Here is a 27729-nt window from a genome sequence, read left to right on the forward strand (position 1 = left end):
AGGTGGCCTGACTGCTCCAGGTCTCACGCTTAGTGAACGGCCGCAGAACCCTGGTCGGTTTGATGCAGGACCCCAGCGGATCCCAGAGCCAAACCAGGGTGTAAGCGCTCACCTCCGCCGGACAGGGTAGGTGGGGTCGCCAACGCAGGAGAGCGACGGAAGGGGAAGGACAGGGACCACTTGGGGTCCATAAAGGATGCGACGGGGTGGGCAACGGGGAGAGAAGGAACCCCACCCCCACTCCCATCCTCCCACGCCCACTCCCCATCCCCCCTACCCCCCATCCCCACACCCTATCCCCCATCCCCACTCCCCATCCCCCCATCCCCACCCCCGGGCCTGTGCCAAGGGGGAGGGGAGATGTGGTCCAGGGAACAAAGGGAGGGGGAGGGGGCGGCGCGAGGCGCGGCCGGGCAGGTTGGGGGGCAGGTAGGGGCCGCTTCCGCGGGGCGGGAATCCCGCGCCCCCTCCCCGCGAGCCTCACCTTTTATGGTAACGCGGCGCGGGGCGGCGGGGCGGAGGGAGCCGAGGGGCGGGGAGGGCGGACGGGCGGAGGGGGCGGGAGGCCCCGCGGCTCCGGGCTCCGCTGTCGCGGGCGTCGGATCGGAGCCGCCGGGACGCTGGCGGCCCAGGTAAGCCGGCCGGGTGGGTGGGGGTCGCGTCCCTCCGTCCCTGCCCCCGGTGCACACAGGTGACAGCGCGGGCAGCGCTCGGCCGGAGCCTGCTCTGTCCCCAGCCGGGACCCCTGGCGCGGCGCCCCTGGAGGGGCCTGCGGGTGGGGGGTGCGGTCATCACTCCCTTTGCGTCCCAGTCTCTTGGTCGCTGTCCCTGGAGTCGGGGGGTCGGCAGGTTCGGGGCGAGGGCTCAGTGAGGGTGGCGGAGGGCCAAGTCCCAGCCCGGGAGCGGGAGCGGGAGCCGGGGACCGGACGCGCTGGGCGGAAGCTCCCGCACAAAGGGCCGGAGTCCCGCACATGGATCCAATTAAAGCCCCGGCGGCGCCCCGCGGTGACCCCGGCGGCCGCCCTGCTCGGCTGCCTGCGGAGGGTCCCGCGTTTCCGGAGCCCCGGGGAGCTCTGGGCCCCTTTCCCAACCAGGGTCCGGCAAGGGGAGGGACGGGCCCCGGGGCTGCTCCTCTTTGGGCCTCACGCGCCTGTCGGGGGCTGAGAAGGTGTGGAGATGGCCGATCCCTAGGTGTGTGCCCTGGGGCGATCTTGGCGCCGTCCCTACCCCTCACCTCCCGCCCAAGCCAGAGGACCCCGGGGAGAGGCTGGGGCCGCGCCCAGATTCCTGCTCTTAATGAAGGTGTAGGCTCTGTCCGGGTCCTGGAGGCACCCCCAGCCGAGCCCAGCTGCTTCTCCCGCTCAGCCGCTCCCTAACCAGCTGTCCTTCTCTTTGCCCCTTCCAAGGGCCTAGACCCTGAGTCTTCTTTCTTTATATATACTCTCAGCGCCCTAGGGACACACTCATTCTCACTTTATGAAAAAAAACGAGACCAGAGAGTTTCGGTGACCTGTTCGGGGTCACCCCGCAGGAAAGAAGTGGGGCCCCGTGTGAACCCAGCTCTCTACCTCCTCTGTTTCCCTGGGGTGGGAGAGAGGTTGAGGGAATCCCTCCCCTAAGCTGCAAGGTGGGAGGGGTTGGGGTACTGTCCCCGCCGCCTCTGCCTAAGTTTAATTCCGTACCCAAAGGTACACTGCTTTATTCAGTCATTAAAGAACAAGCTGGCCGGACGCGGTGGCTCACGCCTGTAATCCCAGCACTTTGGGAAGCCGAGGCGGGCGGATAACCTGAGGTCAGGAGTTGGAGACCAGTCCGGCCAACATGGTGAAACCCGGTCTCTACTAAAAATACAAAAGTTAGCCGGGTGTGGTGGCTTGCGCCTGTAATCCCAGCTACTCGGAGGCTGAAGCAGGAGAATCGCTTGAACCTGGGAGGCGGAGGTTTCAGTGAGCCGAGATTGCACCACTGCACTCCAGCCTGGGCCAGAGCAAGACTCCGTCTCAAAAAAAAAAAAAAAAGAACAAAACTTAGAGGTGGCCCCAGAGGTTTTTTTTTTTTTTTTTTTTCTCCAGTAGGGAATAAGGAGTTGGAAGGAGGACTGTGGGGGTGGCCCCCCTGAGCTGCACATCCTCTGCCCCAAGGCTGCAGCCTCTAGCTGGTCTGGGTGGCTGGCTGGATCCCTGCCTCCTTCCTTCCTTTGGACAGGAAATGACTTTCCCTCCCTTTGTTCCCACTTTTCTCCACTTATCTAACTGGATCTGTGATTCGCTCTCTGGGGGAGGAAGAGTGGGGGCGGAGGGTCCCCTGGGCGCGACTGACTGGGACACTGCCCTGGGGAACTTACGGCCTGCTCCCAGCTGAATGGGGGGCAGTGGGACCGGGGGGAAGCCAGGGCTCCCTTTCCTGATGGGATTGACAGGGCTTTGAAACTCCCCAGCTTAGTCCCCCTGGGGCCTGAGGTCCCTACAGTCACTTCTTGGGAGGTATGGGGGCTGCCCAGCTGTGAACATCTGGCCTCAGTGCTGGACATTTTCCGAGAAACCAGGCAGATCCGACTTCCTGGAGGAGTGGAGGAAGGGTCAGGGCTGGGTGGGAGGAGGCGGAGGGCCATCCGGAAGGCCCACAGCAGCCCCTGGGGACCAGCCTGGAACGTGCGGACCACAAGATTTCTGGTCTGGATTGGGCCACTCTAGAGTGAGAACAGGCCTGGGAACTTGGGCGACCTTGTGCTACCCGAGGAAGGAAAAGTGTGTCTGGGGACTTTTGGATGATGTTCCATTAGAATTCTGAGTGCCATGGATGGCCTGGGAAAGTCACTTAACCTCTTGGAACCTCACAGGGTCCATCTACGAAGTGGGGGCAGGATGGGCCTTTCTTGCAGCTAGATTGAGAGGCTGGTGAGTTTTGAGGCACATATAGCACTTGGCACAGGGCCTGGCACGAGATAAGTGCCTTATCAGTGAGTTGTTTGGTATTTCTTTAAATCTCACATGCACGCACTCTGAACATTGTTAACAAAAATACAAAAATAGATTCTTTTTTTTTTTTTTGAGACAGAGTCTCGCTGTGTTGCCCAGGCTGGAGTGCAGTGGCCGGGTCTCAGCTCACTGCAAGCTTCGCCTCCCGGGTTTACACCATTCTCCTGCCTTAGTCTCCCAAGTAGCTGGGACTACAGGTGCCCCCCACCTTGCCCAGCTAGTTTTTTTGTATTTCTTAGTAGAGACGGGGTTTCACCCTGTTAGCCAGGATGGTCTCGATCTCCTGACCTCGTGATCCACCCGTCTCAGCCTCCCAAAGTGCTGGGATTACAGGCTTGAGCCACCGCGCCCGGCCGATTCTTTTTTTTTTTTTTTTTTTTTTTTTGGGAGGGAGTCTCGCTCTGTTGCTCAGGCTGGAGTGCAGTGGCACGAACTCGGCTCACTGCAAGCTCGGGTTCATGCCACTCTCCTGCCTCAGCCTCCCAAGTAGCTGGTACTACAGGCACCTGCCATCAAGCCTGGCTAATTTTTTTTTGTATTTTTTAGTAGAGACGGGGTTTCACCGTGTTTGCCAGGATGGTCTCGATCTCCTGACCTCATGATGTGCCTGCTTCAGCCTCCCAAAGTGCTGGAATTACAGGCATGAGCCACCGTGCCTGGCTGACAAAAATAGATTCTTAAACTTATAACAAAGTATAAAACTAAAGCCTGAGACAGCCAGCGTAAACATACATACTTCCAGACATCATTTCCAAACCCAGAAGCAAAAGAGAAGTACTTTTAAATAAGTTTTGAAGCTCTTTCCTAATATATTGGTTTCTTACTCAGAATAGATATTTTATTATCAGACTGAGCTATATATTTTAGCCAAACACATAAACCAACTTAACAGGAATTTAGGAGCACGTGTTGTTGTTTTTATTATCACCCATCACTGGCTGAGAACCCAAAGTGGCCAGTGCACTTTGAGATAAGGAGGGAAACCTGAAGAGTAAGATAGAAAAGGAGACATGTTTAGCCCTGGGTACGGGCATTGGGTGCCTGGTGAGATCTGGTGGGCTCACTGGACGCCCAGCTTTCCCACCTGTGGCCCCACCTCAGCCTTGGCCAGAGAGGCTCCTGTCAGCAGGAACTACCTGAGAGATGGGAAATAATGTCCTTTTCCTGACATCAGGGTATCAGGGTGCCACCATGCTCTCTGATGTTTTTTTTTTTTTTTTTTTGAAAGAGAGTCTCACACTGTCACCCAGGCTGGAGTGCAGTGGCGCAATCTCAGCTCACTGCAACCTCCACCTCCCAGGATTCAACTGATTCTCCTGCCTCAGCCTCCTAAGTAGCTGGGACTACAGGTGCATGCCACCACACGTGGCTAATTCCCCCCCCAACCCCCACCCCCCGCCCACAGAGTGAATCACAGATCCAGTTAGATAAGTGGAGAAAAGTGGGAACAAAGGGAGGGAAAGTCATTTCCTGTCCAAAGGAAGGAAGGAGGCAGGGATCCAGCCAGCCACCCAGACCAGCTAGAGACTGCAGCCTTGGGGCAGTGAATGTGCAGCTCAGGGGGGCCACCCCCACAGTCCTCCTTCCTACTCCTTATTCCCTACTCGAGAAAAAAAAAAAAAAAAAAACCCTGGGGGCCCTTTTTAACTTTGTTTTTTTTTTTTTTTTTTTTTTTTTTTTTTTTTTTTGAGACAGAGTCTTGCTCAGTGGCCAAGGCTGGAGTGCAGTGGTGCAATCTCGGCTCACTGCAACCTCTGCCCCCCGGGTTTGAGCAATTCTCTGACTCAGCCTCCCGAGTAGCTGAAATTACAGGCGCCCGCCACCATGCCCAGCTAATGTTTGTATTTTTAGTAGAGACAGGGTTTCACCATCTTGGCCAGGCTGGTCTTGAACTCCTTACCTCGTGATCCATCCACCTTGCCCTCCCAAAATGCTGGGATTACAGGCATGAGCCACCACACCTGGCCAAATTTTTGTATTTTTAGTAGAGACAGTGTTTCACCGTGTTGGCCAGGATGGTCTTAAACTCCTGACCTCAAGTGATCGCCCACCTCCCAAAGTGCTATGATTACAGGTGTGAGCCACCGACCCAGCTGGATCTGTGCTTTGATGCCTGCACTCTGAGCTATCCTCTAGACACACAAAGAATGCAGACACCGCTGAAGGTCAGACGCCTTGATAGTGAGCTTGTGAGCCAGCCTGTCCTGCCCTGGGGCTGTCATCACTTTCTTTCACCCTTGGCAGCAGGAAACCGCCCTTGGAGAGGGCCAGGAATCAGGGGGCGCCTTGTGGACGAGGTGATGTTTGAGCTGGGCCTCTAAGAGAAAGCTGAAATTCACCCTATGGGGGCAGGAGAGGAAAACCACAGGAGAAACACTACAAGGCAAGAGAGAGGACATAGGAAGGGCAAGTGGTCCAGGGGCTCAAAGAGGCTGAGGCCGCCGCAGTTGGACTTCATCCTGAGGTGGTGGAGAGCAATGCATTTTTTTTTTTTTTCGGACAGAGTTTCGCTCTTGTTGCCCAGGCTCGAGTGCAATGGCACCATCTCAGCTCACTGCAGCCTCCACCCCCACAGGTTCAAGTGATTCTCCTGCCTCAGCCTCCCAAATAGCTGGGATTACAGGCGCCCGCCAGTACACCCGGCTGATTTTTGTATTTTTAGTAGAGATGGGGTTTAACCATGTTGGCCAGGCTGGTCTCGAACTCTAGATCTCAGGTGATCCACCTGCCTCGGCCTCCCAAAGTGCTGGGATTACAGGTATGAGCCACCACTTCCCACCATTTTTTTTTTTCTAAGACAGAGTCTTGCTCTGTTGCCCAGGCTGGAGTGCAGTGTTGCAATCTCGGCTCATCGCAACCTCGGCCTCCCAGGTTCAAGCAAGCCTCACCCTCTCAAGTAGCTGGGATTACAGGTGCCCACCATCACGCATGGCTAATTTTTGTATTTTTAGTAGAGGTGGGGGGTTCACCGTGTTGGTCAGGGTGGTCTCGAACTCCTGACCTCAAGTGATCCACCTGCCTCAGCCTCCCAAAATGCTGGGATTACAGCTGTGAGCCACCATGCCCAGCCCATGGAAGGCTTTTGAGTAAAGGAGAAAGAGACTGATGCTCTAGAAAGATCAGGGTTAGGAGGTGAGACCAGAGGCCATGGAACCTCCCCATCTCTGCCCTTGCCCCCTGCCCACTGCCCAGGCCTGAAACAGGACCCAGGTTTTGGAGATTGGGTGGAGTGAGAGATTCCAGTACTAGAAAGCAAGCAAGGAGGGTGCTGGCTCGTGTGCAGGGCTGGGAAAGGGCAAAGCAGAGCAAAGTGGCCAAGAGCATGGGCTCTGTGTTCCAATGCTACCTCACCATTGTGTGACCCTGGACAGGTGACTTCTCTCTTAGTCTTAATTGCTTGATGTGTTAGGTAGGTGGTGATAGTGCTTGCCCCACAGCCACCTTGTGAGTGTTTATGAGTTAATGAGGATAATGTGCTCAGGGCAGAGCAGGTCTTGGTGAGGGCAGCTCTCACTGCCCCCGCCCACTCCGCCACTGGAGCCCAGCCCTGACGCCCTGACAGATCCCGATCTGTTCTCTTTCCCTTCCAAAGTGGAGCTAGCCTGAACCTCCAGGACTTTAGCCCTTCCAGGAGAATCTGATCCCAGGTGAGGGAGGTCACTTGGGGTGTGGCCCAGCAGGCAGGCGGGACTCCAGGCTGGGAACAGAAGTCAGCCCTGCTGGGGCTGGGAGCTGAAGGAGCTGTTCCTTTCTCACAGGTGTTAGACAAGGAAAAGTGATCATTGGTGAGGGCCGCCCTTTGCTTCCCTAGGTGTGCAGGTTCGGGCGAGGGGCAGTCAGGATTTCCGGGTCTTACCCCGTGGCCAAGTCCCCTGGTGGGCCCTGTCTTCCCCAGCAGGACACCCCCACCCCCTCTCTGGCTGGGCTGGGTGCTGGACTGAGTTGTTGGGGCGGTAGGGTGGCTGACCTGTCTTTTTGGGAGGAGGGAGGCTCTCTGCCTCTCGGGGGAGGGTGTCTGTGTGTCCAGGTGGCAATCCCGTGCCATGCCCCACTCTGTCCCTAGCCACACCAGGAGCTGAAGCCATGGCCTCAAAGCCTGAGAAGAGGGTGGCATCGTCTGTCTTTATCACCCTGGCACCCCCGCGCCGCGATGTGGCTGTGGCGGAGGAAGTGAGGCAGGCGGTTTGTGAGGCCCGGCGTGGCCGCCCCTGGGTGGCTCCTGCCCCAGTGAAGACACCCGAGGCTGGCTTGGCGAGGAGGCCCAGCCCCTGGACACCCCCTGGCAAGGCTGCAACCACAGTGCCAGCTGCACCTCTGCAGCTTTCCAATGGAGGTAAGAGCGGAAGGGACTTTGGGGAAGACCAGGTCAGAGGCAGAGGTGGGGAGGAAGGGGCAGGCTCCAGCATCATTCATTCATTCATTTGTTCGTTCATTGAGTGCCTACTAAGTGCCAGGCAGATTCTGGAACCCAGTTGCCTGGGTGTGAACCCTGGCTTCTCCATTTCTCAGCTGGGTGATGTTGGCGGGCCACTTAACCTCTTGTGCCTCAGTTTCCTAATCTGTAAAACAGGGATAAAGATAGTACCTCCCTCGGAATGTGGTTATGAGGATTAAATGAGTTAATACGTATGTAGAGTGTTTAGCCTTGTCCATGTCACACGGAAAGTGCTGAGACATAAGGTTTTAAGCCTGCACGAAGCTTCCATCCCAGTGTGGGGAGCACACATAATGAAGATACGATGTCTGATGTCGGGCAGACACATGCGCTCTCATGTGAAGCATGGTGGAGGGGTGAGGAGGGGCAGCTTTTTTGTTTGTTTTGAAACAGAGTCTCACTCGGTCACCAGGCTGGAGTGCAGTGGTGCAATCTCAGCTCACTGCAACTTCTACCTCCCAGGTTCAAGCCATTCTCCTGCCTCAGCCTCAGCCTCCTGAGTAGCTGGGATTACAGGCACGCACCACGATGCCTGGCTAATTTTTGTATTTTTAGTAGAGACAGGGTTTTGCCATGTTGTTCAGGCTGGTCTCGAACACCTGACCTCAGGTGATCTGCCCGCCTCGACCTCCCAAAGTGCCAGGATTACAGGTGTGAGCCACTGTGCCTGGCCGAGGGGCAGCTTTTCATAGGGTGCTCAGGATGGCTTCTCTGAAGAGGTGACATTTCAGCTGAAACCTGAATGACAGCATGGAGCTGGCCAGGGGGAGGTGAAGTCTGAGGGGCGGTGCAGAGGCCCTGAGGCAGGAGGGAATTTGGTGGGTGAAGGGTCTTTTAAAGTGCCTTTGTTTTCTCGTGGGCTTTGCTGTTCTCTTGCTGTATGAGCGGAGTGAGCCCTCTCCTTGCTCTGGGCCTCAGCGTCCTCTTCTGGAAAGTGGAAATGTGTGTGTGGATGTGACCATCAGTCACAAAATGAACACAGCACTAATGAGTGTTCCATTCCCTTGGGCCTGGTCGGACTGGCCCCGTTGCCATGGTGACAGGGAACCTTCCAGTCCTCTTCCCTGTGTCTCCTATGGAAAGTCTCAGCTGTCGGGCGGGGCAGGAGTGAGGAAGGGTGACAGCCCAGGGCCCTGGGGCAGGGGGTGGGTCATCATCTGACAGGGTACCAGCTGAGATGCTAAGGGGAAGAGGCCAGCCCAGGGTAGCAGTCCCTGGAGTCTTCCAGGTGCCTAGTCAGGTGTCTTGCTGTCCTTGAGCAGGGCTGGGGCAGCCCTGTCTGTCATAGAAATCAGCTAGCGATCAGTTGGAAGTGCTGATTACAGGAAGCCAGAAAGGGATCAAGAAAAGGGGCCACGTGGGTTTGAGTGCGCATACGTTTCCATGGAACGTGCTTCCTCCTTGTGACGGATACTCCCACGTTGATCTTTCCTTCCTAATCTCGCATCCCAAGAACACAGGCTCCTCCCAGCTACCTCGATGTATAGGAGGGCCATCTTGACAAAATTCACACATCAGGACATAGGATCCAACTGGAAACAAAAATATGTGCCCCTTCTGGGTGGGCAAGGAAGTCTGGGAAATAATAAGACTAGATGTCAGAATTTCTGGGACATTTTCTTTGTTTCTTTTCTTTTCTCTTCTCTTTTTTTTTTTTTTTTTTTTTTGAGACAGAGTCTCACTCTGTCGCCCAGGCTGGAGTACAGTGGTACGATCTCGGCTCACTGCAAGCTTCACCTCCCGGGTTCACGCCATTCTCCTGTCTCAGCCTCCTCAGTAGCTGGGACTACAGGTGCCCACCAATACACCCAGCTAATTTTTGTATTTTTTGTAGAGACGGGGTTTTACCGTGTTAGCCAGGATGGTCTCGACCTCCTGACCTCGTGATCCGTCTGCCTCGGCCTCCGAAAGTGCTGGGATGACAGGCGTGAGCCACCACACCCAGACTAAGTTTTTTTTTTTTTTTTTAGATGGCGTTTTGCTCTTGTTGCCCAGGCTGGAGTGCAGTGGCGCCTGGCATTTCCGGGGCATTTTCATGGTTGTTGGGATTATGGGAAGAGGATCTTGGGAGTGTGGGAACAAGATCAAACTTGCCTGGGAAGGACTGGCCTGTCACTGGTCAGCATGGCTGGCCGGCCGTTTCGTCTGCCAATTTGATACCCTCAAACAGAGCACAGGGATCTTGGGGTTCAGTCTCCCTGAAGTGAAGTAAGTTTTAGGTGACCAGCTTGGTCATGTGCCTGGTCTGACACAAAGGCTGGCCCCAGGCCCTGGGGATGCTGCCAGCTGCTTGAAACCGTCTACACCGAAGGCTGCCATCTGCTGTCTGCCTAGTGCTTGTCCTTTCAGAGTCATCCTCGAGCAGGTCTGGGACCCCCTTTCTTCCCACCTGCCCTGGGGCCTCAGGTCCCCCTCCTTCTCTCTTGAATTCCTGCCCGCCCATCACAGCCTGTGGGCCCTGCACCAGGAGGCAGGCACTGGGAGAGGCCACAGCACTCTTATACTACCTCTCCAACACCTGGTTCCTGACTCCGTGAGCTCATCAGGGTCTGGTTCTCACACTTCCGCTGAGTCAGCAGCAGCGTCACCCGGGCCTGTACCAACACAGCCACCGTCCGTTCCAGCACAGCTGCTGGGTCCCGCCCCAAGTATTTCTTGATTCAGCAGATCTGCCGTGGGGCCCCATAATTTGCATTTCTTTTTTTACTTTTTCCAAGATAGGGTCTTGTTCTGTCACCCAAGCTGGAGTGCAGTGCAGTGGCGTGATCACAGCTCACTGTAGCCTCAACCTCCCTCGCTCAAGCAATCCTCCCACCTCAGCGTCCCAAGGAGCTGGGACTGCAAACTCTCGCCACCAAGCCTAGCTAATTTTTGTGTGTGTGTATATATACATGTATATTTTGAGACAAAGTCTCGCTCTGTCGCCCAGGCAGGAGTGCAGTGGCGTGATCTTGGCTCACTGCAAGTTCCGCCTTCCGGGTTCACGCCATTCTTCTATCTCAGCCTCCTGAGTAGCTGGGACTACAGGCGCCCACCACCACACCCAGCTAATTTTTGCGTTTTTAGTAGAGATGGGGTTTCACCATGGTTGCCAGGCTGGTCTCAAACTCCTGGCCTCAGGTGATCTGCCCGCCTCAGCCTCCCAAAGTGGTGGGATTACAGGTGTGAGCCACCACGCCCAGCCTAATTTTTTTTTTTTTTTTAAGATGGTGTTTTGCTTTTGTTGCCCAGGCTGGAGTGCAGTGGTGCAATCTCAGCTCACGGCAACCTCTGCCTCCTGGGTTCAAGCGAATCTCCTGCCTCAGCCTCCTCAGTAGCTGGGATTATAGGCATGCGCCACCACACCCTGCTAATTTTGTATTTTTAGTAGACGCGGGGTTTCTCCATGTTGGTCAGGCTGGTCTCAAACTTCCAACCTCAGGTGATCCGCCTGCCTCAGCCCCGCAAAGTGCTGAGATTACAGGCGTGAGCCACTGCACCTGGCCTTTTTTTTTTTTTTTTTTTTTGAGACAGGGTCTGGCTCTATCTCCCAGGCTGAAGTGCAGTGGTGTGATCTAAGCTCACTGCAGCCTCAACCTCTTGGGCTTAAGTGATCCTCCCATGTCAGCCTCCCAAGTAGCTGGGATTAGAGGCCTGTGCCGCCATGTCTGGCTACATTTTTTTTTTTTATTTTTAGTAGAGTTGAGGTTTCACTATGTTGCCCAGGCTGCTCTTGAACTTCTGGGTTCAAGCAAACTGCCTACCTCGGCCTCCCAAAGTGCTAAGATTATAGGCATGAGCCACCATTCCTGGCCTAAGATTAAGTTTCTTGCCTAAGGACACACAGCAAATCAGTGGCAGAGTTAGAGATGGAACCCAGGCCGGGGTGACCCCAACCCGAGCCCTCGGCTACCCTCCCTGTGCCCATGTGGGTAAGTAAAACCCTCCCCGGTCCACCTGGGAGGCTCTGACCAGCCCTCTCTCCTCCCCCATTGCAGGATGCCCACCCCCTCCTCCTGTCCTGGATGGTGAGGATGTGCTTCCTGACCTGGACCTCCTCCCGCCCCCTCCACCGCCCCCTCCGGTGCTCCTACCTTCTGAAGAGGAGGCTCCTGCTCCAATGGGGACCTCACTCATTGCAGACTTACAGCAGCTGCACCTGTCCCCACCCCCGCCCCCGCCCCCACCACAGGTACTGCCCTCCCCAGCAATCCCTTGGTCTTCTGGGTTGAGGGACAGGGAGTCTGGGCATTCAGGGGTTCTAAACCTGGACTTTGTCTGGTGCATTCTTCTGCTCGAGGGCAGTCCGTCTTTGAAGCTCTCAGAAGTCCCTATTCAGCAGGTAAAAATTGGTCAAGCGTTTCATGGTCCCTGGAGAGGGCTGCCACTGCCTCCCCGCTCCACCCGCCGCAGACACACCCTTCAGCTCTGAGGAAGACATTTTCCTGAGTCTGACGTAAATCCCTTAGGCTGCACAGGAAACCTGGTTTTTGTTTGGTTGGTTGGTTTTGAGATGGAGTCTCGCTCTGTCGCCCAGGCTGGAGTGCAGTGGCATGATCTTGGCTCACTGCAGCCTCCGCTTCCCAGGTTCAAGGTGATTCTCCTGCCACAGCCTCCTGAGTAGCTGGAATTATAGGCACCCACACCATGCCTGGCTAATTTTTGTACTTTTTGTAGAGGTGGGGTTTCACCATGTTGGTCAGGCTGGTCTCGAACTACTCACCTCAGGTGATCCACCCAGCTGGGCCTCCCAAAGTGCTGGAATTACAGGTGTGAGCCACTGCGCCTGGCCAGGAACCTGTTTTTTTAACCCTGGGCCCTTAACAGAGGTTGTGTAGAAATGGGGGGCATCACAGGCCAAGGGCTTAGTCCACTTCAGTCCAGCATCCACGGGGAAGCCTGGTTGCAGAAAAGTCCTAAGTAGGATGAGGAGCAGTGGCTGATCAAGGGACCCCAGTCAGCTGCCACTGCAACCTTCCTGCTGAGAGACTTAGGCAGGTCCCTTGCTTCCCTGGGCCTCGGTTTCCTTCTCAGTGCAATGTGGCTAATTGCACCCGTTGCCACCCAGAAGAGGAACAGAGCTGGGAGGGTTGCCTGGGGTCCCTACTGGGTGACTCCCTGTCTGCATCCCCACAGGCCCCAGCGGAGGGACCTTCAGTCCAGCCTGGTCCCCTCAGGCCCATGGAGGAAGAGCTGCCACCTCCCCCAGCAGAACCTGTTGAGAAAGAGGCGTCCACAGGTGGGTGCACAGGGCTGGGAGGACTCTGGGGGGATCTCATGGGGCCAGCATGGGCTTCCAGGTTGAAACCAGGAGAGTGAGGACGCCCCTTCCCATCCCCACCCCAGCTCATGTTACAATGATGGACTTTGTAGGTGGGCATCCATTTAATTTGTGTTGCCTTAGCCTTTTCCCCTTTATACCTAAATTCTATTTAAAATGTTAGTCTGCACAGTTTGCTACGATAACAAAAATGTCTTGAAATTTTGTCTCTTTATTTTATTTTCTGAATACCTAATGCCCTCACACGGTGCAAAATAAACAGCATGAGTGGGGACACAGTGAGAAGCCTGCAACCTGCCCCATCCCCTTACCACCCAGTTTCCTTCCTGATGGGCGTCCTCTGTCATTGAGCTCTCATGTATCCTGCCAAAGACACTGTGCACATACGAGCAAATACAAATATGTGTCCACCCACTCCCTCCTCCCATTTTTCCATAAGCAGCAAACTAGGCCCTTCTGCTGTTCACTTTCTTTCCTTCGTACATCTCAGAGCTGGTCACATATCAGAATATAAAGTGGCTCTTGGCCGGGCGTGGTGGCTCACACCTATAATCCCAGCACTTTGGGAGGCTGAGGCAGGTGGATTACCTGAGGTCAGGAGTTCAAGACCAGCCTGGCCAACATGGTGAAACGCTGTCTCTACTAAAAATATGAAAATTAGCTGGGCGTGGTGGTGTGTGCCTGTAATCTCAGCCATTTGGGAGGCCAAGGCAGGAGAACTGCTTGAACCCGGGAGGCAGAGGTTGCAGTGAGCCGAGATTATGCCACTGCACTCCAGCCTGGGTGACAGAGTGAGCCTCCGTCTCAAAAACAAATAAATAAAATAAAATAAAGTGGCTCCTGGCTGGGCATAGTGGCTCATGCCTGTAATCCCAGCACTTTGGGAGGTCGAGGCAGCCAACAATCCCTTTGTCCTGAAACTGCTGTCCAGAATTCCTTTTTTTTTTTTTTTTTTCTGAAATAGAGTCTCGCTCTGTCACCCAGACTGGAGTGCAGTGGCACGATCTCGGCTCACTGCATCCTCCACCTCCTAGGTTCAAGTGAGTCTCCTGCCTCAGCCCCATGAGTAGCTGGGACTACAGGGGCATGCCACTACGCCCAGCTAATTTTTGTATTTTTAGTAGAGATGGGATTTCACCATGTTGGCTAGGCTGGTCTTGAACTCAAGTGATCTGCTCACCTTGGCCTCCCAAAGTGCTGGCATTACAGGCATGAGCCACCACACCTGACTCAGATTCCTTTTTAATGCTCCTCATGACCCTCTGTATTTGTCATTTGAGGAATTTACAGGGTTTGAGACAGAGCCTCAGGTACCTGGGCATGTTCTGGGTGGTGCCTGGGTACAGTCCTCGCAGGCTGGGCTAGTAATGGCCTGTGTCTTCCCTACCCCAGACATCTGTGCCTTCTGCCACAAGACCGTGTCCCCCCGAGAGCTGGCTGTGGAGGCCATGAAAAGGCAGTACCATGCCCAGTGCTTTACATGCCGCACCTGCCGCCGCCAGCTGGCTGGACAGAGCTTCTACCAGAAGGATGGGCGACCCCTCTGCGAACCCTGCTACCAGGTAACCCCTGCAGCAGACCTCTGGGTGCCAGGCACTGAGCTGAGCACTTAGAATATGTTATATCATTTCATTCCCCATACAGTCCTGGGAAGTAGGCACTATTGACCCCTTTCACAGATGAGGAAACTGAGGCTCAGAAAGGAGCCCAGTGAAGGCGATTAGTTTCCTAGGGCTGCCTTTAAGAGATCACAACCTTGGTGACTTCCAACAATACACGTTTATTCTATCCTGGTTCTGGAGGTCAGAAGTCCAATATCAGCTTCACTGGGCCAAAACCAAGGTGTTGTGCTGTCTGCAGGCTTGAGGGAGAACCCACATCTCTGCTTTTTGCAATTTCTTTTTTTTTAGTTCTTCTTTTTTGGGGTGGGGGACGGAGTCTCACTCTATCGCCTAGGCTGGAGTGCAGTGGCACGATCTCGTCTCACTGCAACCTCTGCCACCCAGGTTCAAGGGATTCTTCTGTCTCGGCCTCCTGAGTAGCTGGGATTACAGGCACCTGCCACCGCACCTGGCTAATTTTTGTATTTTTCATAGAGACGAGGTTTCACCATCTTGGCCAGGCTGGTCTTGAATTCCTGACGTCGTGATCCACTGGCCTCGGCCTCCCAAAGTGCTGGGATTACAGGCCTGAGCCACCGCACCCAGCCTCTTTTTTTTTTTTTTTGAGATAGAGACTCATTCTGTCATGCAGACTGGAGTGCAGTCGTGCAATCTCGGATCACTGTAACCTCTGCATCCCAGGTTCAAGCGATTCCCATGTCTCAGCCTCCCGAGTAGCTGGGACTACAGGTGCCTGCCACCATGCCCGACTAATTTTTGTATTTTTAGTAGAGATGGGGTTTTACCACTTTGGCCAGGCTGGTCTCAAACTCCTGACTTCAAGGGATCCACCCTCTCAGCCTCCCAAACTGCTGGGATTACAGGTGTGAGCCACTGCACTCGGCCCCTTTTGCAGTTTCTGAAGCTGCATTCTACTTGACTCCTTCCTCTGCCATCAAAGCCAGCAGTGTAGCATCCCGCTTCAGCGGCCCTATTGCCACCCCTGTGTCAAGTTACAGGGACACTGTGATGGCATTTAGGACTCACCTGGATAATCAGGATAATCTCCCCCATCTTAAGATCCTTAACTTGGCTGGGCGCAGTGGCTCACGCCTATAATCCCAGCACTTTGGGAGGCCGAGGCGGGGATCACGAGGTCAGGAGATCGAGACCATGGTGAAACCCCATCTCTACTAAAAATATAAAAAATTAACTGGGCGTGGTGGCGGGCGCCTGTAGTCCCAGCTACTTGGGAGGCTGAGGCAGGAGAATAGCGTGAACCCGGGAGGTGGAGGTTGTAGTGAGCCGAGATCGTGCCACTGCACTCCAGCCTGGGCGACAGAGTGAGACTCCGTCTCAAAAAAAAAAAAGATCCTTAACTTATCCCATGTGAAAGCCTCTTTTTCCGGGCAAGGTGACGTTCACGGGGTCCAGAGATAAGGACCTGAATATCTTTGGGGGCATCTCTTAGCTACCACACGAGGTCACATAAGATGGCCAAGCAACTGGGATTCTACTCCACACCCATGTGGCTCTGGAGGCTGCCATCAGTCTTGCCACCATCTCCCCTAGAGCCACAAGGTTCCAATGTTTGATCTCACAGAATCTGTGTTGCTTCCGGGTACCAAGTGCCATCTGGGAGAGCCAGTTGGGATGCCAGCATACTGGAATTTCTAACTCTTGGATGGTTTGTGGTGGCATGTCAAGGGTGGCGACCACCCACAGCCACATCCCCTGGGTATGTGTGTAGGCCACACCTGGAAATCAGCATTTTGAGCAAGTGTCTCAGGTGATTCTCACGCATATAGAAGTTTGAAAACAGCTGATTTGAGGGGTTAGAGTATTTGGAGCTGAGACTCTCCAGAAGAATCCAAACAATCCAATCCCAGGCTCACCACCAGTGAGGCACTGTGGGAGGAGAGAGGAGCCAGGCCCTCCCTGCTGTGTCCCTGTGACCCCATCAACATGATGGGGGAGTGTCCCTCAGGGCTGAGACACTGGGGGAGGAGGGGTGAGGAGGGGTGTCTAGCTGAAAGCAGCCAAGAGGAAGACTTGATCAGTGTGCTGGGGAGAGAAGGGCCGTGCCCATGAGAGGGAGGGTGGGAGTGGGAGATGCCCCTACATCTGTCCAGGTGGGGTCAAGGTAAAATGCACAGGAGCACAGCCAGGAAGGAGAGACAGCATGTCCAGGAGAAAAGGTGGAAATGCTAGAGGGAGGCCCACTGCCCTGCCTCAGGTGTCTCTTTATCATTACTCCTTATTCCAGGAGGAATTTGAGGCAGCTTCTATGAATGCATATATACCAGCCAGGCGCGGTGGCTCACACCTGCAATCTCAGCACTTCGGGAGGCTGAGGTGGGAGGATTACTTGAGGTCAGGAGTTCGAGACCAGCCTGGACAACATGGCAAGACTCCACCTCTCTTTTAAAATAGTGGTTTTTTATTAAAACGTGTTTTTAAAGAGAATGTATGTATACCTATAGACCGCAATGATATAGGTGCACTGAAAAATTCCATGTGATTCTCCCGCCTCAGCTTCCCAAGTAGCTGAGATTACAGGTGCCTACCACCATGCCCGGCTGGTTTTTTTGTTTGTTGGTTGGTTGGGTTTTTTTTGTTTTTGTTTTTTTTGTATTTTTAGTAGAGACAGGGGTTTTCACCATGTTGGCCAGGCTTGTCTGGAACTCCTGACCTCAGGAGATCCGCCTGCCTTGGCCTCCCAAAGTCCAGGGATTACAGGCATAAGCCACCTTGCCTGGCACATTTCTTCTTAAAGGCATCATATAAAATTATATTAACTGGCTGGGTGCCGTGGCTCATGCCAGGCCGAGGCAGGCGGATCACCTGAGGTTAGGAGTTCGAGACCAGCCTGACCAAAATGGAAAAACCCTGTCTCTACTAAAAATACAAAAATTAGCCAGGCACAGTGGTGCATGCCTGTAATCCCAGCTACTCCGGAGGCTAAGGCAGGAGAATTGCTTGAACCCAGGAGGCGGAGGCTGCAGTGAGTCAAGATCGCACCACTGCATTCCAGTCTGGGCAACAGAGCAAGACTCCATCTCAAAAAAAAGAAAAAGCCTGGGCACAGTGGCTCATGCCTGTAATCCCAGCACTTTGGGAGGCCGAGGCAGGCGGATCACCTGAGGTCAGGAGTTCAAGAGCAGCGTGGCCAACATGGAGAAACCCCGTCTCTACTAAAAATACAAAAACTTAGCCTGGGTGTTGGTGCATGTCTGTAATCCCAGCTACTTGGGAGGCCAAGGCAGGAGAATTGCTTTAACCCAGGAGGCGAGGTTGTGGTGAGCCAAGATTGCGCCATTGCACTTCAGCCTGGGTGACAAGAGTGAAACTCTGCCTCAGAAAAAAAAAAAAAGGTAGATCTCATGTTAAGTGTTCTTCCAACAATAAAACAATTTGTAAAAGACTGCAATAATACTATGATATGTAAAATAAAGACATCCAAACAGAAGGAAAATCAAAATAGAAAGTAAGACGAGATCAAAGGGAATGTTACGACCCACTGTGTGTGAGGAGGCCAGACAGGGAGGCTCACGCCTATAATCCCAGCACTTTGGGAGGCTAAGGCAGGTCGATCACTTGAGGTCAGGAGTTCAAAACCAGCCTGGCCAACATAGTGGAACACCATGTCTACAAAAAATACAAAAAATTAGCCGGGCGTGGTAACATGCACCTGTAGTTCCAGCTACTCAGGAGGCTGAGGCATGAGAATCACTTGAACCTCATGTAGAGGATGCAGTGAGCTGAGATTGGGGCACTGCACTCCAGCCTCAGTAACAGAGTGAGACTTTGTCCCAAAACAAAACAAAAACCAAATAACAACAAAAAAGCCCTATAATGGTTTAGAAATATGAAATGTGGAATTTGGCTCTGAGCTTCCAAGTGGCCAAATGGAAAAGGGAAAGAATTTCAAGGCTTCTCATCTATATGATAAAAGCACCCAATTCTCCTGAGAATTCCTTTTCCTGACCCTGAGGTTTAAGCGAAGTTTCTCCTATGAGCTCTGTGAACCCTGACCTTAAACATATCCCAGTAACAAGAAATGCAGTCATAGCATCAGGGCATCAGGGCAGTATTCCTTGCAGTAAGCCAAGGATGCAAGGCTAAGCTCAATTTGTTATAAGCAATGGTGGAGGTTTTGGGCGATAGTTACAGGTTGTCTGCAGTCCTCTCCTGTACTTCCCAATTCCTGGGCCCCCGAGGGCAGCCTCCCAGAAGAAGAGACCCTTGTGGGTTGGAGTGGGTGTGCCGTGGATGACTCTGGCAGTGGCCTCTGTCCCAGGACACGTTGGAGAAGTGCGGCAAGTGTGGCGAAGTGGTCCAGGACCACATCATCAGGGCCCTGGGCCAGGCCTTCCACCCCTCCTGCTTCACGTGTGTGACCTGCGCCCGGTGCATTGGGGATGAGAGCTTTGCCTTGGGCAGCCAGAACGAGGTGTACTGCCTGGATGACTTCTACAGGTACGAGAGGGGTTTGGCACCAGGTGGGGTGCAGGGACAGGGCGAGATCCAAGCAGGATGAAGGAGCCGAGCCTGAGTCCTGGGTGCTAGGCCAGAGTTTCCTGTCTACTGGTTTATTATAAAGAATATTACAGGGCTGGACCGGGCACGGTGGCTCATGCCCATAATCCCAGCACTTTGGGAGACTGAGGTGGGTGGATCATGAGTTCAGGAGATTGAGACCATCCTAGCTAACACGGTGAAACCCCATCTCTACTAACAATACAAAAAAAATTAGCCAGGCCTGGTGGCGGGTGCCTGTAGTCCCAGCTACTCAGGAGGCCGAGGCAGGAGAATGGAGTGAACCTGGAAGGTGGAGCTTACAGTGAGCTGAGATCGTGCCACTGCACTCCAGCCTGGGCGACAGAGCTAGACTCCATCTCAAGCAAAACAAAGCAAAAAACTAAAAAATATATATAATGTCACAGGCAGGTACTATTAAGGGTTCTGTTTTACCAACCAAGGCACACAGCAGCTAAGTACCCAAAGTCTCTCCACAGGTAAGTATTGAAACTCTTGGTAAGTATGCACATCCTCAGGGACCTGACTTTCGGGCCCTGCTCTGAAACCCCAGACCTCTGGGTCTGCCCTTGGAGCTGAATGACGCAGTGGGGACACATCTGTTGGACTCAATCCCTGCCCATGAGTTGCTCACCACTCAAGGGGAGAGACAGATGTGCCTCTTAAGAAAGAAGTACTGGCTGGGCACGGCGGCTCACACCTGTAATCCCAGCACTTTGGGAGGCCAAGGTGGGCGGATCACGAGGTCAGGAGTTCAAGACCAGCCTGACCAACATGGTGAAACCCTGTCGCTACTAAAAATGCAAAAATTAGCTGGGCATGGTAGCGCCTGCCTGTAGTCCCAGCTGCTCGGGAGGCTGAGGCAGGAGAATCGCTTGAACCTGGGAGGCAGAGGTTGCAGTGAGCAGAGATTGTGCCATTGCACTCCAGCCTGGGTGACAAGAGCCAAAAAACTCCGTCTCAAAAAAAAAAAAAGACAGATCGGCCGGGCGCGATGGCTCACGCCTGTAATCCCAGCACTTTGGGAGGCCGAGGCGGGCGGATCACAAGGTCAGGAGATCGAGACCATGGTGAAACCCCGTCTCTACTAAAAATACAAAAAATTAGCCGGGCGCGGTGGCAGGTGCCTGTAGTCCCAGCTACTTGGGAGGCTGAGGCAGGAGAATGGCAGGAACCCGGGAGGCGGAGCTTGCAGTGAGCCGAGATCGCGCCACTGCACTCCAGCCAGGGGGACAGAGCAAGACTCCGTCTCAAAAAAAAAAAAAAAAAAAAAAAAGATGAGATGGGTCCCAGCCCCACTGAACACAGTTCTCAATTCAGGCAATCTCCAGTGATCCTGGAAAACCAGGTCTCATTACACAGGTCTCTCCACCTGCTCCTGCCAGGAAGAAATAGACATCTCTGCTTATAGCTGCTAGTGCAGTCCCATAGCAACGGGACTGAAATTGCTCAGGAGGTGAACACCAGCCAGCCCGAGTTCTGACAGCTAATTAATTTATGTGGTTGTGGCATGAACGCCTCCCAAGCATGGGTTTCTTTGCTTCTAGGAAATTCGCCCCCGTCTGCAGCATCTGTGAAAATCCCATCATTCCTCGGGATGGGAAAGATGCCTTCAAAATCGAGTGCATGGGAAGAAACTTCCATGAAAATTGCTATAGGTGTGAGGTAAGTAGAGCCCAGGTGGTTTAATAATATTTCATCGCTGCATTGCCAGGCCCTTGGCTGGGTCGCTTGGACATGGGGACAGGTCAGGGTGGGGGCTGTACTCTCAAATTGCTCACTGTCCGGTAGGAGAAACAAAAGATGCTGGAAATACAACTATAGTCTATTATCAACTCTTTGCATTAATGATAAGAAACCAAACTCAAGTTGCTTTCTATAAAAAAGAGAATCTGTTGGCTAATGGTGGTGGGATCACTGATGGTATTGAGTGATGGTATCAGGACTCTCTCCATCTTTCTTTCTTTCTTTCTTTCTTTCTTTCTTTCTTTCTTTTTTTTTTTTGGAGATAGTCTTACTTTTGTTGCCAGGCTGGAGTGAAGTGGTATGATCTCAGCTCACTGCAACCTCCGCCTTCTGGGTTCAGCAATTCTCCTGCCTCAGCCTCCCAAGTAGCTAGAATTACAGGCATGCACCACCGCACCTGGCTAGTTTTTGTATTTTTAGTAGAGATGGGGTTTCACCATGTTGGCCAGGTGGGTCTCAGGTGATCCGTCCACTCCACCTCCCAATGTGCTGGGATTACAGGCATGAGCCAACGCTCCCGGCCTCTTTTCCATCTCTTGGCTCTGCCTTTTTTATGTGTTTGCTTCATTTTTGCTGCCTGTGGGCTGGCCTTCTCTGTGGGGAGGTGGGGCACAGTGCATGGGCAGAGGTGGCCCAGGTTTACATCTCCCTGGCTTAGAAACCCTAGGGGAAAGACAGAGCACACCACATCCAGGGAAGCCAGACTGTCCCTAGAAGGCCTCTAATCACCCCAGCTAGGGTCACATGCCCATTCAGGGCCAGTCACTGTGGCTGGGTGCTAGGATTGATAACCCATGGGGCCAGGGAGGCAGAACCACATAAAAAAAGAGGGGTTGCTACAACCGGAGGAAGGGAGAAGAGGATGCTGGACAGATCTACACCACGTACCTTTTCCGGGTGCCAGGCAAGAGAATGTAGAAATCAGCTTTGGGGGCCTGTTGCAGTGGCTCACATCTGCAATCCTAGCACTTTGGGAAGCTGAGATGGGTGGATTACTTGAGCTAAGGAGTTCAAGACCAGCCTGGGCAACATGGTGAAACTCCACCTTAAAAAAAAAAATGAAATAAAAAATAAATCAGCATTGGCATACAAAAGGCAGTGCTGGTCTAACCAGGGTGGTAGAATCAAAGGCATTCATGTAGGAGGCAATGCTTGACTGGGCCTTGCAGGATGAGGAGGAGTTTGCCAGATAGAGGGGAGAAGAAGTCCAGAAAGAGGAAAAGAGCTGTAAAAATCCAGAGTAGCATAAGCAAGCCTGAAGAATCAGAGGAAGTGGAAGCGTCTTTTCCTTTTCCTTTTTTTTTTTTGAAATGGAGTTTCACTCGTGTTGCCCAGGCTGGAGTGCAATGGCACGGTCTCGGCTCACCGCAACCTCCACCTCCTGGGTTCAAGGGATTCTCCTGCCTCAGCCTCCCAAGTAATTGGGATTACAGGCATGCACCACCACACCCGGCTAATTTTTTGTATTTTTAGTAAAGACGTGGTTTCTCCATGTTGGTCAGGCTGGTCTCAAACTCCTGACCTCAGGTGATCTGCCCACCTCGGCCTCCCAAAGTGCTGGGATTACAGGCATAAGCCACTGTGCCCGGCCTTTTTTTTTTTTTTATTAAGACAGTCTTACTCTGCCTCCCAGGCTAGAGTGCAGTGGTACGATCTTGGCTTACTGCAACCTCCAGCTCCTTGGTTCAAGAAATTCTCCCTGCCTCAGCCTCCTGAGTAGCTGGGATTACAGGTGCCCACCACCACGCCCAGCTAATTTTTATATTTTTAGTAGAGATGGGACTTCTCCATATTGGCCAGGCTGGTCTCGAACTCCTGACCTCAGGTGATGTGCCTGCCTCGGCCTCCCAAAGTGCTGGGATTACAGGCGTGAGCCACTGCACCTAGCCTAGATCAACTCTTTTGAATGTTACTTTTTCACTTAGAAATTGTCTCTTTTAAATTGTTTTTATTATTTATTTATTTATTTTTGAGATGGCATCTCACTCTGTCACCCAGGCTGGAGGGCAGTGGCGCGATCTCAGCTCACTGCACCCTCCACCTCCTGGGTTCATGCGGTTCTCCTGCCTCAGCCTCCCGAGCAGCTGGGACTACAGACATGCGCCACCACACCCGGCTAATTGTTGTATTTAGTAGAGATGGGGTTTCACCACGTTGGCCAGGTTGGTCTTGAACTCCTGACCTCGAGTGATCCAGCTGCCTTAACCTTCCAGAGTGCTGGGATTACAGGCATGAGCCACTGCTCCTGGCCAGAAGTGGAAGTCTGTAGATGTGACTGGAGTGTAGAGGGCTGGGGTTATGGTTAATGTTGAGGCCAGACTGAAGGAAAGGGCTGCGGTGCCAGGCTAGAGAGTCTGGACTTCAGGCTGCAGAGAGGGGTCAGGCTGAGATGGGCGAGCTGATTAGAAACTGGTGCAGTTGTCCCAGGAAGAAGGGCCCAGGTGTTGTCACATGCGACTTGGCAATCAGAAGGGTCCTATGCTAGCTTTAAAGTTCTGCTATTGCTCTCTTTAAAGTCTTGATTTTTTTTTGTTTGTTTTTATTTTTATTTTTATTTATTTATTTTTGAGATGGAGTCTCGCTCTGTCACCCAGGCTGGAGTGCAGTGGCGCGATCTCGGCTCACTGCAAGCTCCGCCTCCCGGGTTCACGCCATTCCCCTGCCTCAGCCTCCCGAGTAGCTGGGACTACAGGCACCTGCCACCACACCCGGCTAATTTTTTTGGTATTTTTTAGTACAGATGGGATTTCACTGTATTAGCCAGGATGGTCTCGATCTCATGACCCCGTGATCCGCCCGCCTCAGCCTCCCCAAGTGCTGGGATTACAGGCGTGAGCCACTGCACCCGGCCTTTGTTTTTAATAGAGACAGAGACTGGAGTCAGGCTGGAGTGCAGTAGTGTAATCATAGCTCACTGTAGCCTTGAAATTTTGGGCTCAAGCAGTTCTCTCACCTTAGCATCCTGAGTAGCTGTAAGTACAGGTGCGCACCACCACACCCAGCTAATTTTTTTATTTTTAAAATTTTTATAGGGATGACTTCTCTACAAAAATTTGCCCAGGCTGGTCTTGAACTCCTGGGCTCAAGCGATCCTCTCACTTTGGCCTCCCAAAGTGCTGAGATCACATGCATGAGCCACTACCTACAGCCTGAAATTCTTAATTTTTTTTTTTTTTTTTTTTTCCAGAGACTGAGTCTCACTTTGTTACCCAAGGCGGAGTACAGTGGCACTATCTCGGCTCACTGCAACCTCTGCCTCTCAGGTTCAAGCAACTCTCTTGCCTCAGCCTCCCGAGTGGCTGGAATGACAGGCTCGCACTACCGTGCCCGGGTAATTTTTGTATTTTTAGTAGAGATGGGGTTTCGCCATGTTGACCAGGCTGGTGTTAAACTCCTGATCTCAAGTGATCCGCCCACCTTGGCCTCCCAAAGTGCTGGGTGGCGTGAGCCACTACACCCAGCCAAAATTCTTTTTTTTTTTTTTTTTTTTTTGAGACGGAGTCTGGCTCTGTCGCCCGGGCTGGAGTGCAGTGGCCAGATCTCAGCTCACTGCAAGCTCCGCCTCCCGGGTTTACGCCATTCTCCTGCCTCAGCCTCCCGAGTAGCTGGGACTACAGGCGCCCGCCGCCTCGCCCGGCTAGTTTTTTTTTTGTATTTTTTAGTAGAGACGGGGTTTCACCGTGTTCGCCAGGATGGTCTCGATCTCCTGACCTCGTGATCCGCCCGTCTCGGCCTCCCAAAGTGCTGGGATTACAGGCTTGAGCCACCGCGCCCGGCCAAAATTCTTAATTTCTGAACAAGGGGCCCCACATTTTTATTTTGTCCAAGATCCTACAAATTACATAGTCAGTCCTGCTGAGGAGGCTCAGAAATCCTCTCCCACCCCTTCTACTGCCGGCTCCTTGTCACTGAAGCTTCTGTCTTCTCCGGTGATGGTGACAAGGTGGCAACTTTTATGGGGGGGACCTAAGTGGAGAGCCCCAGAGCAGATCTCTTACTCGATGAGTATTTCGAAAGACTTGTTCACTCCCACTTATGTAAACAGATACTGGGACCCAAAGACTATTTTCACTGAGGTTGTCAAAGGAGCTGGGTAGAGAAGTTGATAAATTGCTGCGTAATTACATTGTCTTTGTTGGTTATAGTTCAAAGTCCTGCTGATAGTGCATTTTGAAAGCCCAATGAGGAAGTTTAAATGCTGTTATCCCCACCATTGTCCTAATGAGTCCAGCAGTGACTGGCACTTTCCTGAGCCAGGAAGTCAGGAAGGGAATAAACCCCCACAGTGGTCTTGATGACTTGGCCAAGGGTGGTGTAGTAAGTCGGCATTTGGAGTCCAGAAGTTATGTGTCAGAAGATGAGGCTTCTTGACCAGGCACGGTGGCTTATGCTGGTAATCCCAGCACTTCAGGAGGCCCAGGCAGATGGATCACTTGCATTCAGGAGTTCAAGACCAGCCTGGCCAACATGGCGAAACCCGGTTGCTACTAAAAATACAAAAATTAGGCCAGGTGAAGTGGCTGACTCCTGTAATCTCAGCACTTTGGGAGGCTGAGGCAGGCAGATCACGAGGTCAAGAGATGGAGACCATCCTGGCCAACATGGTGAAACCCCATCTCTACTAAAAATACAAAAATTACCTGAGTGTGGTGGTGTGTGTCTGTAGTCCCAGCTACTCGGGAAAGTGAGGCAGGAGAATCGCTTGAATCCGGGAGGCAGAGGTTGCAGTGGGCTGAGATTGCACCAATGTGCTCCACACTGGCGACAGAGTGAGACTCCGTCTCGAAAAACAAAATTAGCTGGGTGTGGTGGCGCACGCCTGCAGTCCCAACTACTTGGGAGGCTGAGGCAGGAGAATCACTTGAACCCAGGAGGCAGAGGTTGCAGTGAGCCGAGATTGTGCTGCTGCACTCTAGCCATCTACCCTGGGCAATAGAGCAAGATTCCATCTCCAAAAAAAAAAAAAAAAAAAAAAAGTGAGGCTCTTGAAACACAGCAGCCTGGAGGAGTTGAGTGCTGTTACCTAAGAAGAAGATGGGTTTCCATGCACTGCCCACACCACATCTCACCATTTAATGTTGGCCAGGCACGGTGGCTCACGCCTGTAATCCCAGCACTTTGGGAGGCCGAGACGGGCGGATCACGGGGTCAGGAGATCAAGACCATCCTGGCTAACTGGTGAAACCCCGTCTCTACTTAAAAAAAAAAAAAAAAAAAAAATTAGCCGGGCGTGCTGGCGGGTGTCTGTAGTCCCGGTTACTCGGGAGGCTGAGGCAGGAGAATGGTGTGAACCTGGGAAGCAGAGCTCCCAGTGAGCCGAGATCGCGCCACTGCGCTCCAGCCTGGGCAACAGAGTGAGACTCCGTCTCAATAAAAAAAGAAAAAGAAAAGGAAAATATTAATGTTTGTGCTGGTCTGGTCCCAGCTCCAGAACCAGCTGTGTGACCTGGGGCAGAGCCTACTCCTCCCTGGACCTTGGTATCCCTCCTGTGAAATGAAGGGACTGGACCAGACACTCATCAGCAGATACCCATAGCTGCCAGTGCTGGGGTGGGCTGGGGACTTGGCCATAAACAGGGTTCCTGTCTCACAGAACTTATGTTCTAAAAGGACTGTTGAGGCTGGGCGCAGTGGCTCACACCTGTAATCCCAACATGGGAAGCCAAGGTGGGCGGATCACTTGAGGTCAGGAGGTCAAGACCAGCCTGACCAACATGGCAAAACTGCGTATCTACTAAAAATACAAAAATTAGCTGGGTGTGGTGGCGCATGCCTGTAATCCCAGCTACTCAGGAGGCAGGAGAATCACTTGAACCCGGGAGACAGAGGTTGCAATGAGCTGAGATCGTGCCACTGCACTGCAGCCTGGGCGACAGAGCAAGACTCTGTCTTAAAATAAATAATAAAAACACATTTTAAAAAATAATGAAGGGGTTATTAAGGCCCTTCTAGCCCCAGCTTTTCCTGAACGCTCAGGGGACTTCCTCAGGTGTCCTTAGTTCTCCTGTTGGTGAATGTCCTCTCCAGCACCTCCATGTGGATTAAAGCCTCCCTGTGTGCCTGTGTCTCATCTTCCCTGATGGAGACCTGGCCCAGGTGTTGGGAGGGCAGCAACGAGCATCCTCCTTCCTCCCGCTTAGGAAGTACATCCACTCATGTAGTTGGTTTATTCGGCAGACGCCGAGTGAGTCCCTCCCCTGTACAGGCAGCGCCCAGGCCCAGGGCAGGTCCACATGTGTCTTTGTCTCCTCAGGACTGCAGGATCCTCCTGTCTGTTGAGCCCACGGACCAAGGCTGCTACCCCCTGAACAACCGTCTCTTCTGCAAGCCGTGCCACGTGAAGCGGAGTGCTGCGGGGTGCTGCTGAGTACCTGCTGGGCAGTGAACGGACCACTAGCCCTGGCTGGGGCCCTTCCCTGAGTTGGTTTCCCTTCCTGACCTGCTCTTGCACACTTTCCTTCTGAGCCTCCGTGGGGACCAGCCTGCAAGTCGGCCTAGCCTGTCTAGGATACAGTGGGGCTGAGTACCCCCAGGCCTTCCACTCCTCCTCTACCCTCTGGGCATCAGAAGGCTCCTGGACTATAAGCGTCACCCCCAGAATTCCCTGCTGACCCCACCCCACTTCCGGGGAAAAGCTGGGGGAAGTTGGACCCTTCTCACTGACTAGCTGTCTGGTAGGGGTGCTGGGACCAGCCTGGCTTGCAGGGTTGAGCTATTTGAGGAACAACTCCAAGGTTCCTTAAAAAGGGCTTTTTAGAGGCTGGGCAGGGTGGCTTACGCTTGTAATCTCAGCACTTTGGGAGGCCAAGGTGGGTGGATCATTTGAGATCAGGAAAGACCAGCCTGGCCAACATGATGAAACCCTGTCTCTACTAAAAATACAAAAACTAGCCGGGCATGGTAGCAGGTGCCTGTAATCCCAGCTACTAGGGAAGCTGAGGCAGGAGAATCTCTTGAACCTGGGAGGCAGAGGTTGCAGTGAGATTGCACTGCAGCCTGGATGACAACAGGGAAACTCTGTCTCAAAAAAAAAAGTGCTTTTTAGACTGGGCGTGGTGGCTCATGCCCGTAATCCCTGCACTTTGGGAGGCCAAAGCAGGCAGATCACTTGAGGTCAGAAGTTTGAGACCAGCCTGGGCCAATATGGGGAAACCCTGTTTTTATTAAAAA

General features: G+C 53.1%; 1 protein-coding gene across 1 annotated transcript; it reads left to right on the plus strand.

Annotated features, from left to right (window-relative positions):
- Positions 1–556: 556 nt before the first annotated feature.
- FBLIM1 (filamin binding LIM protein 1) lies at positions 557–27729 on the plus strand. The gene is made up of 8 exons (XM_025362117.1): positions 557–632; positions 7042–7311; positions 11391–11584; positions 12529–12631; positions 14066–14235; positions 18575–18753; positions 20361–20478; positions 26813–27729. The coding sequence occupies exons 2-8, from the start codon at positions 7062–7064 to the stop codon at positions 26924–26926; spliced, it is 1128 nt and encodes a 375-aa protein (XP_025217902.1). The 5' UTR covers positions 557–632; positions 7042–7061; the 3' UTR covers positions 26927–27729.

This window comes from Theropithecus gelada, chromosome 1, assembly GCF_003255815.1.
Source record: "Theropithecus gelada isolate Dixy chromosome 1, Tgel_1.0, whole genome shotgun sequence".
Classification (NCBI taxonomy): domain Eukaryota; kingdom Metazoa; phylum Chordata; class Mammalia; order Primates; family Cercopithecidae; genus Theropithecus; species Theropithecus gelada.

Coding starts and splice junctions, on each gene's coding strand:
- FBLIM1 (XM_025362117.1), top strand. CDS start 7,062: ATGGCCTCAAAGCCTGAGAAGAGGGTGGCATCGTCTGTCTTTATCACC. Junction 18,754..20,360: donor TGCCTGGATGACTTCTACAG/GTACGAGAGGGG, acceptor CTTTGCTTCTAG/GAAATTCGCCCCCGTCTGCA. Junction 20,479..26,812: donor AAAATTGCTATAGGTGTGAG/GTAAGTAGAGCC, acceptor TTGTCTCCTCAG/GACTGCAGGATCCTCCTGTC.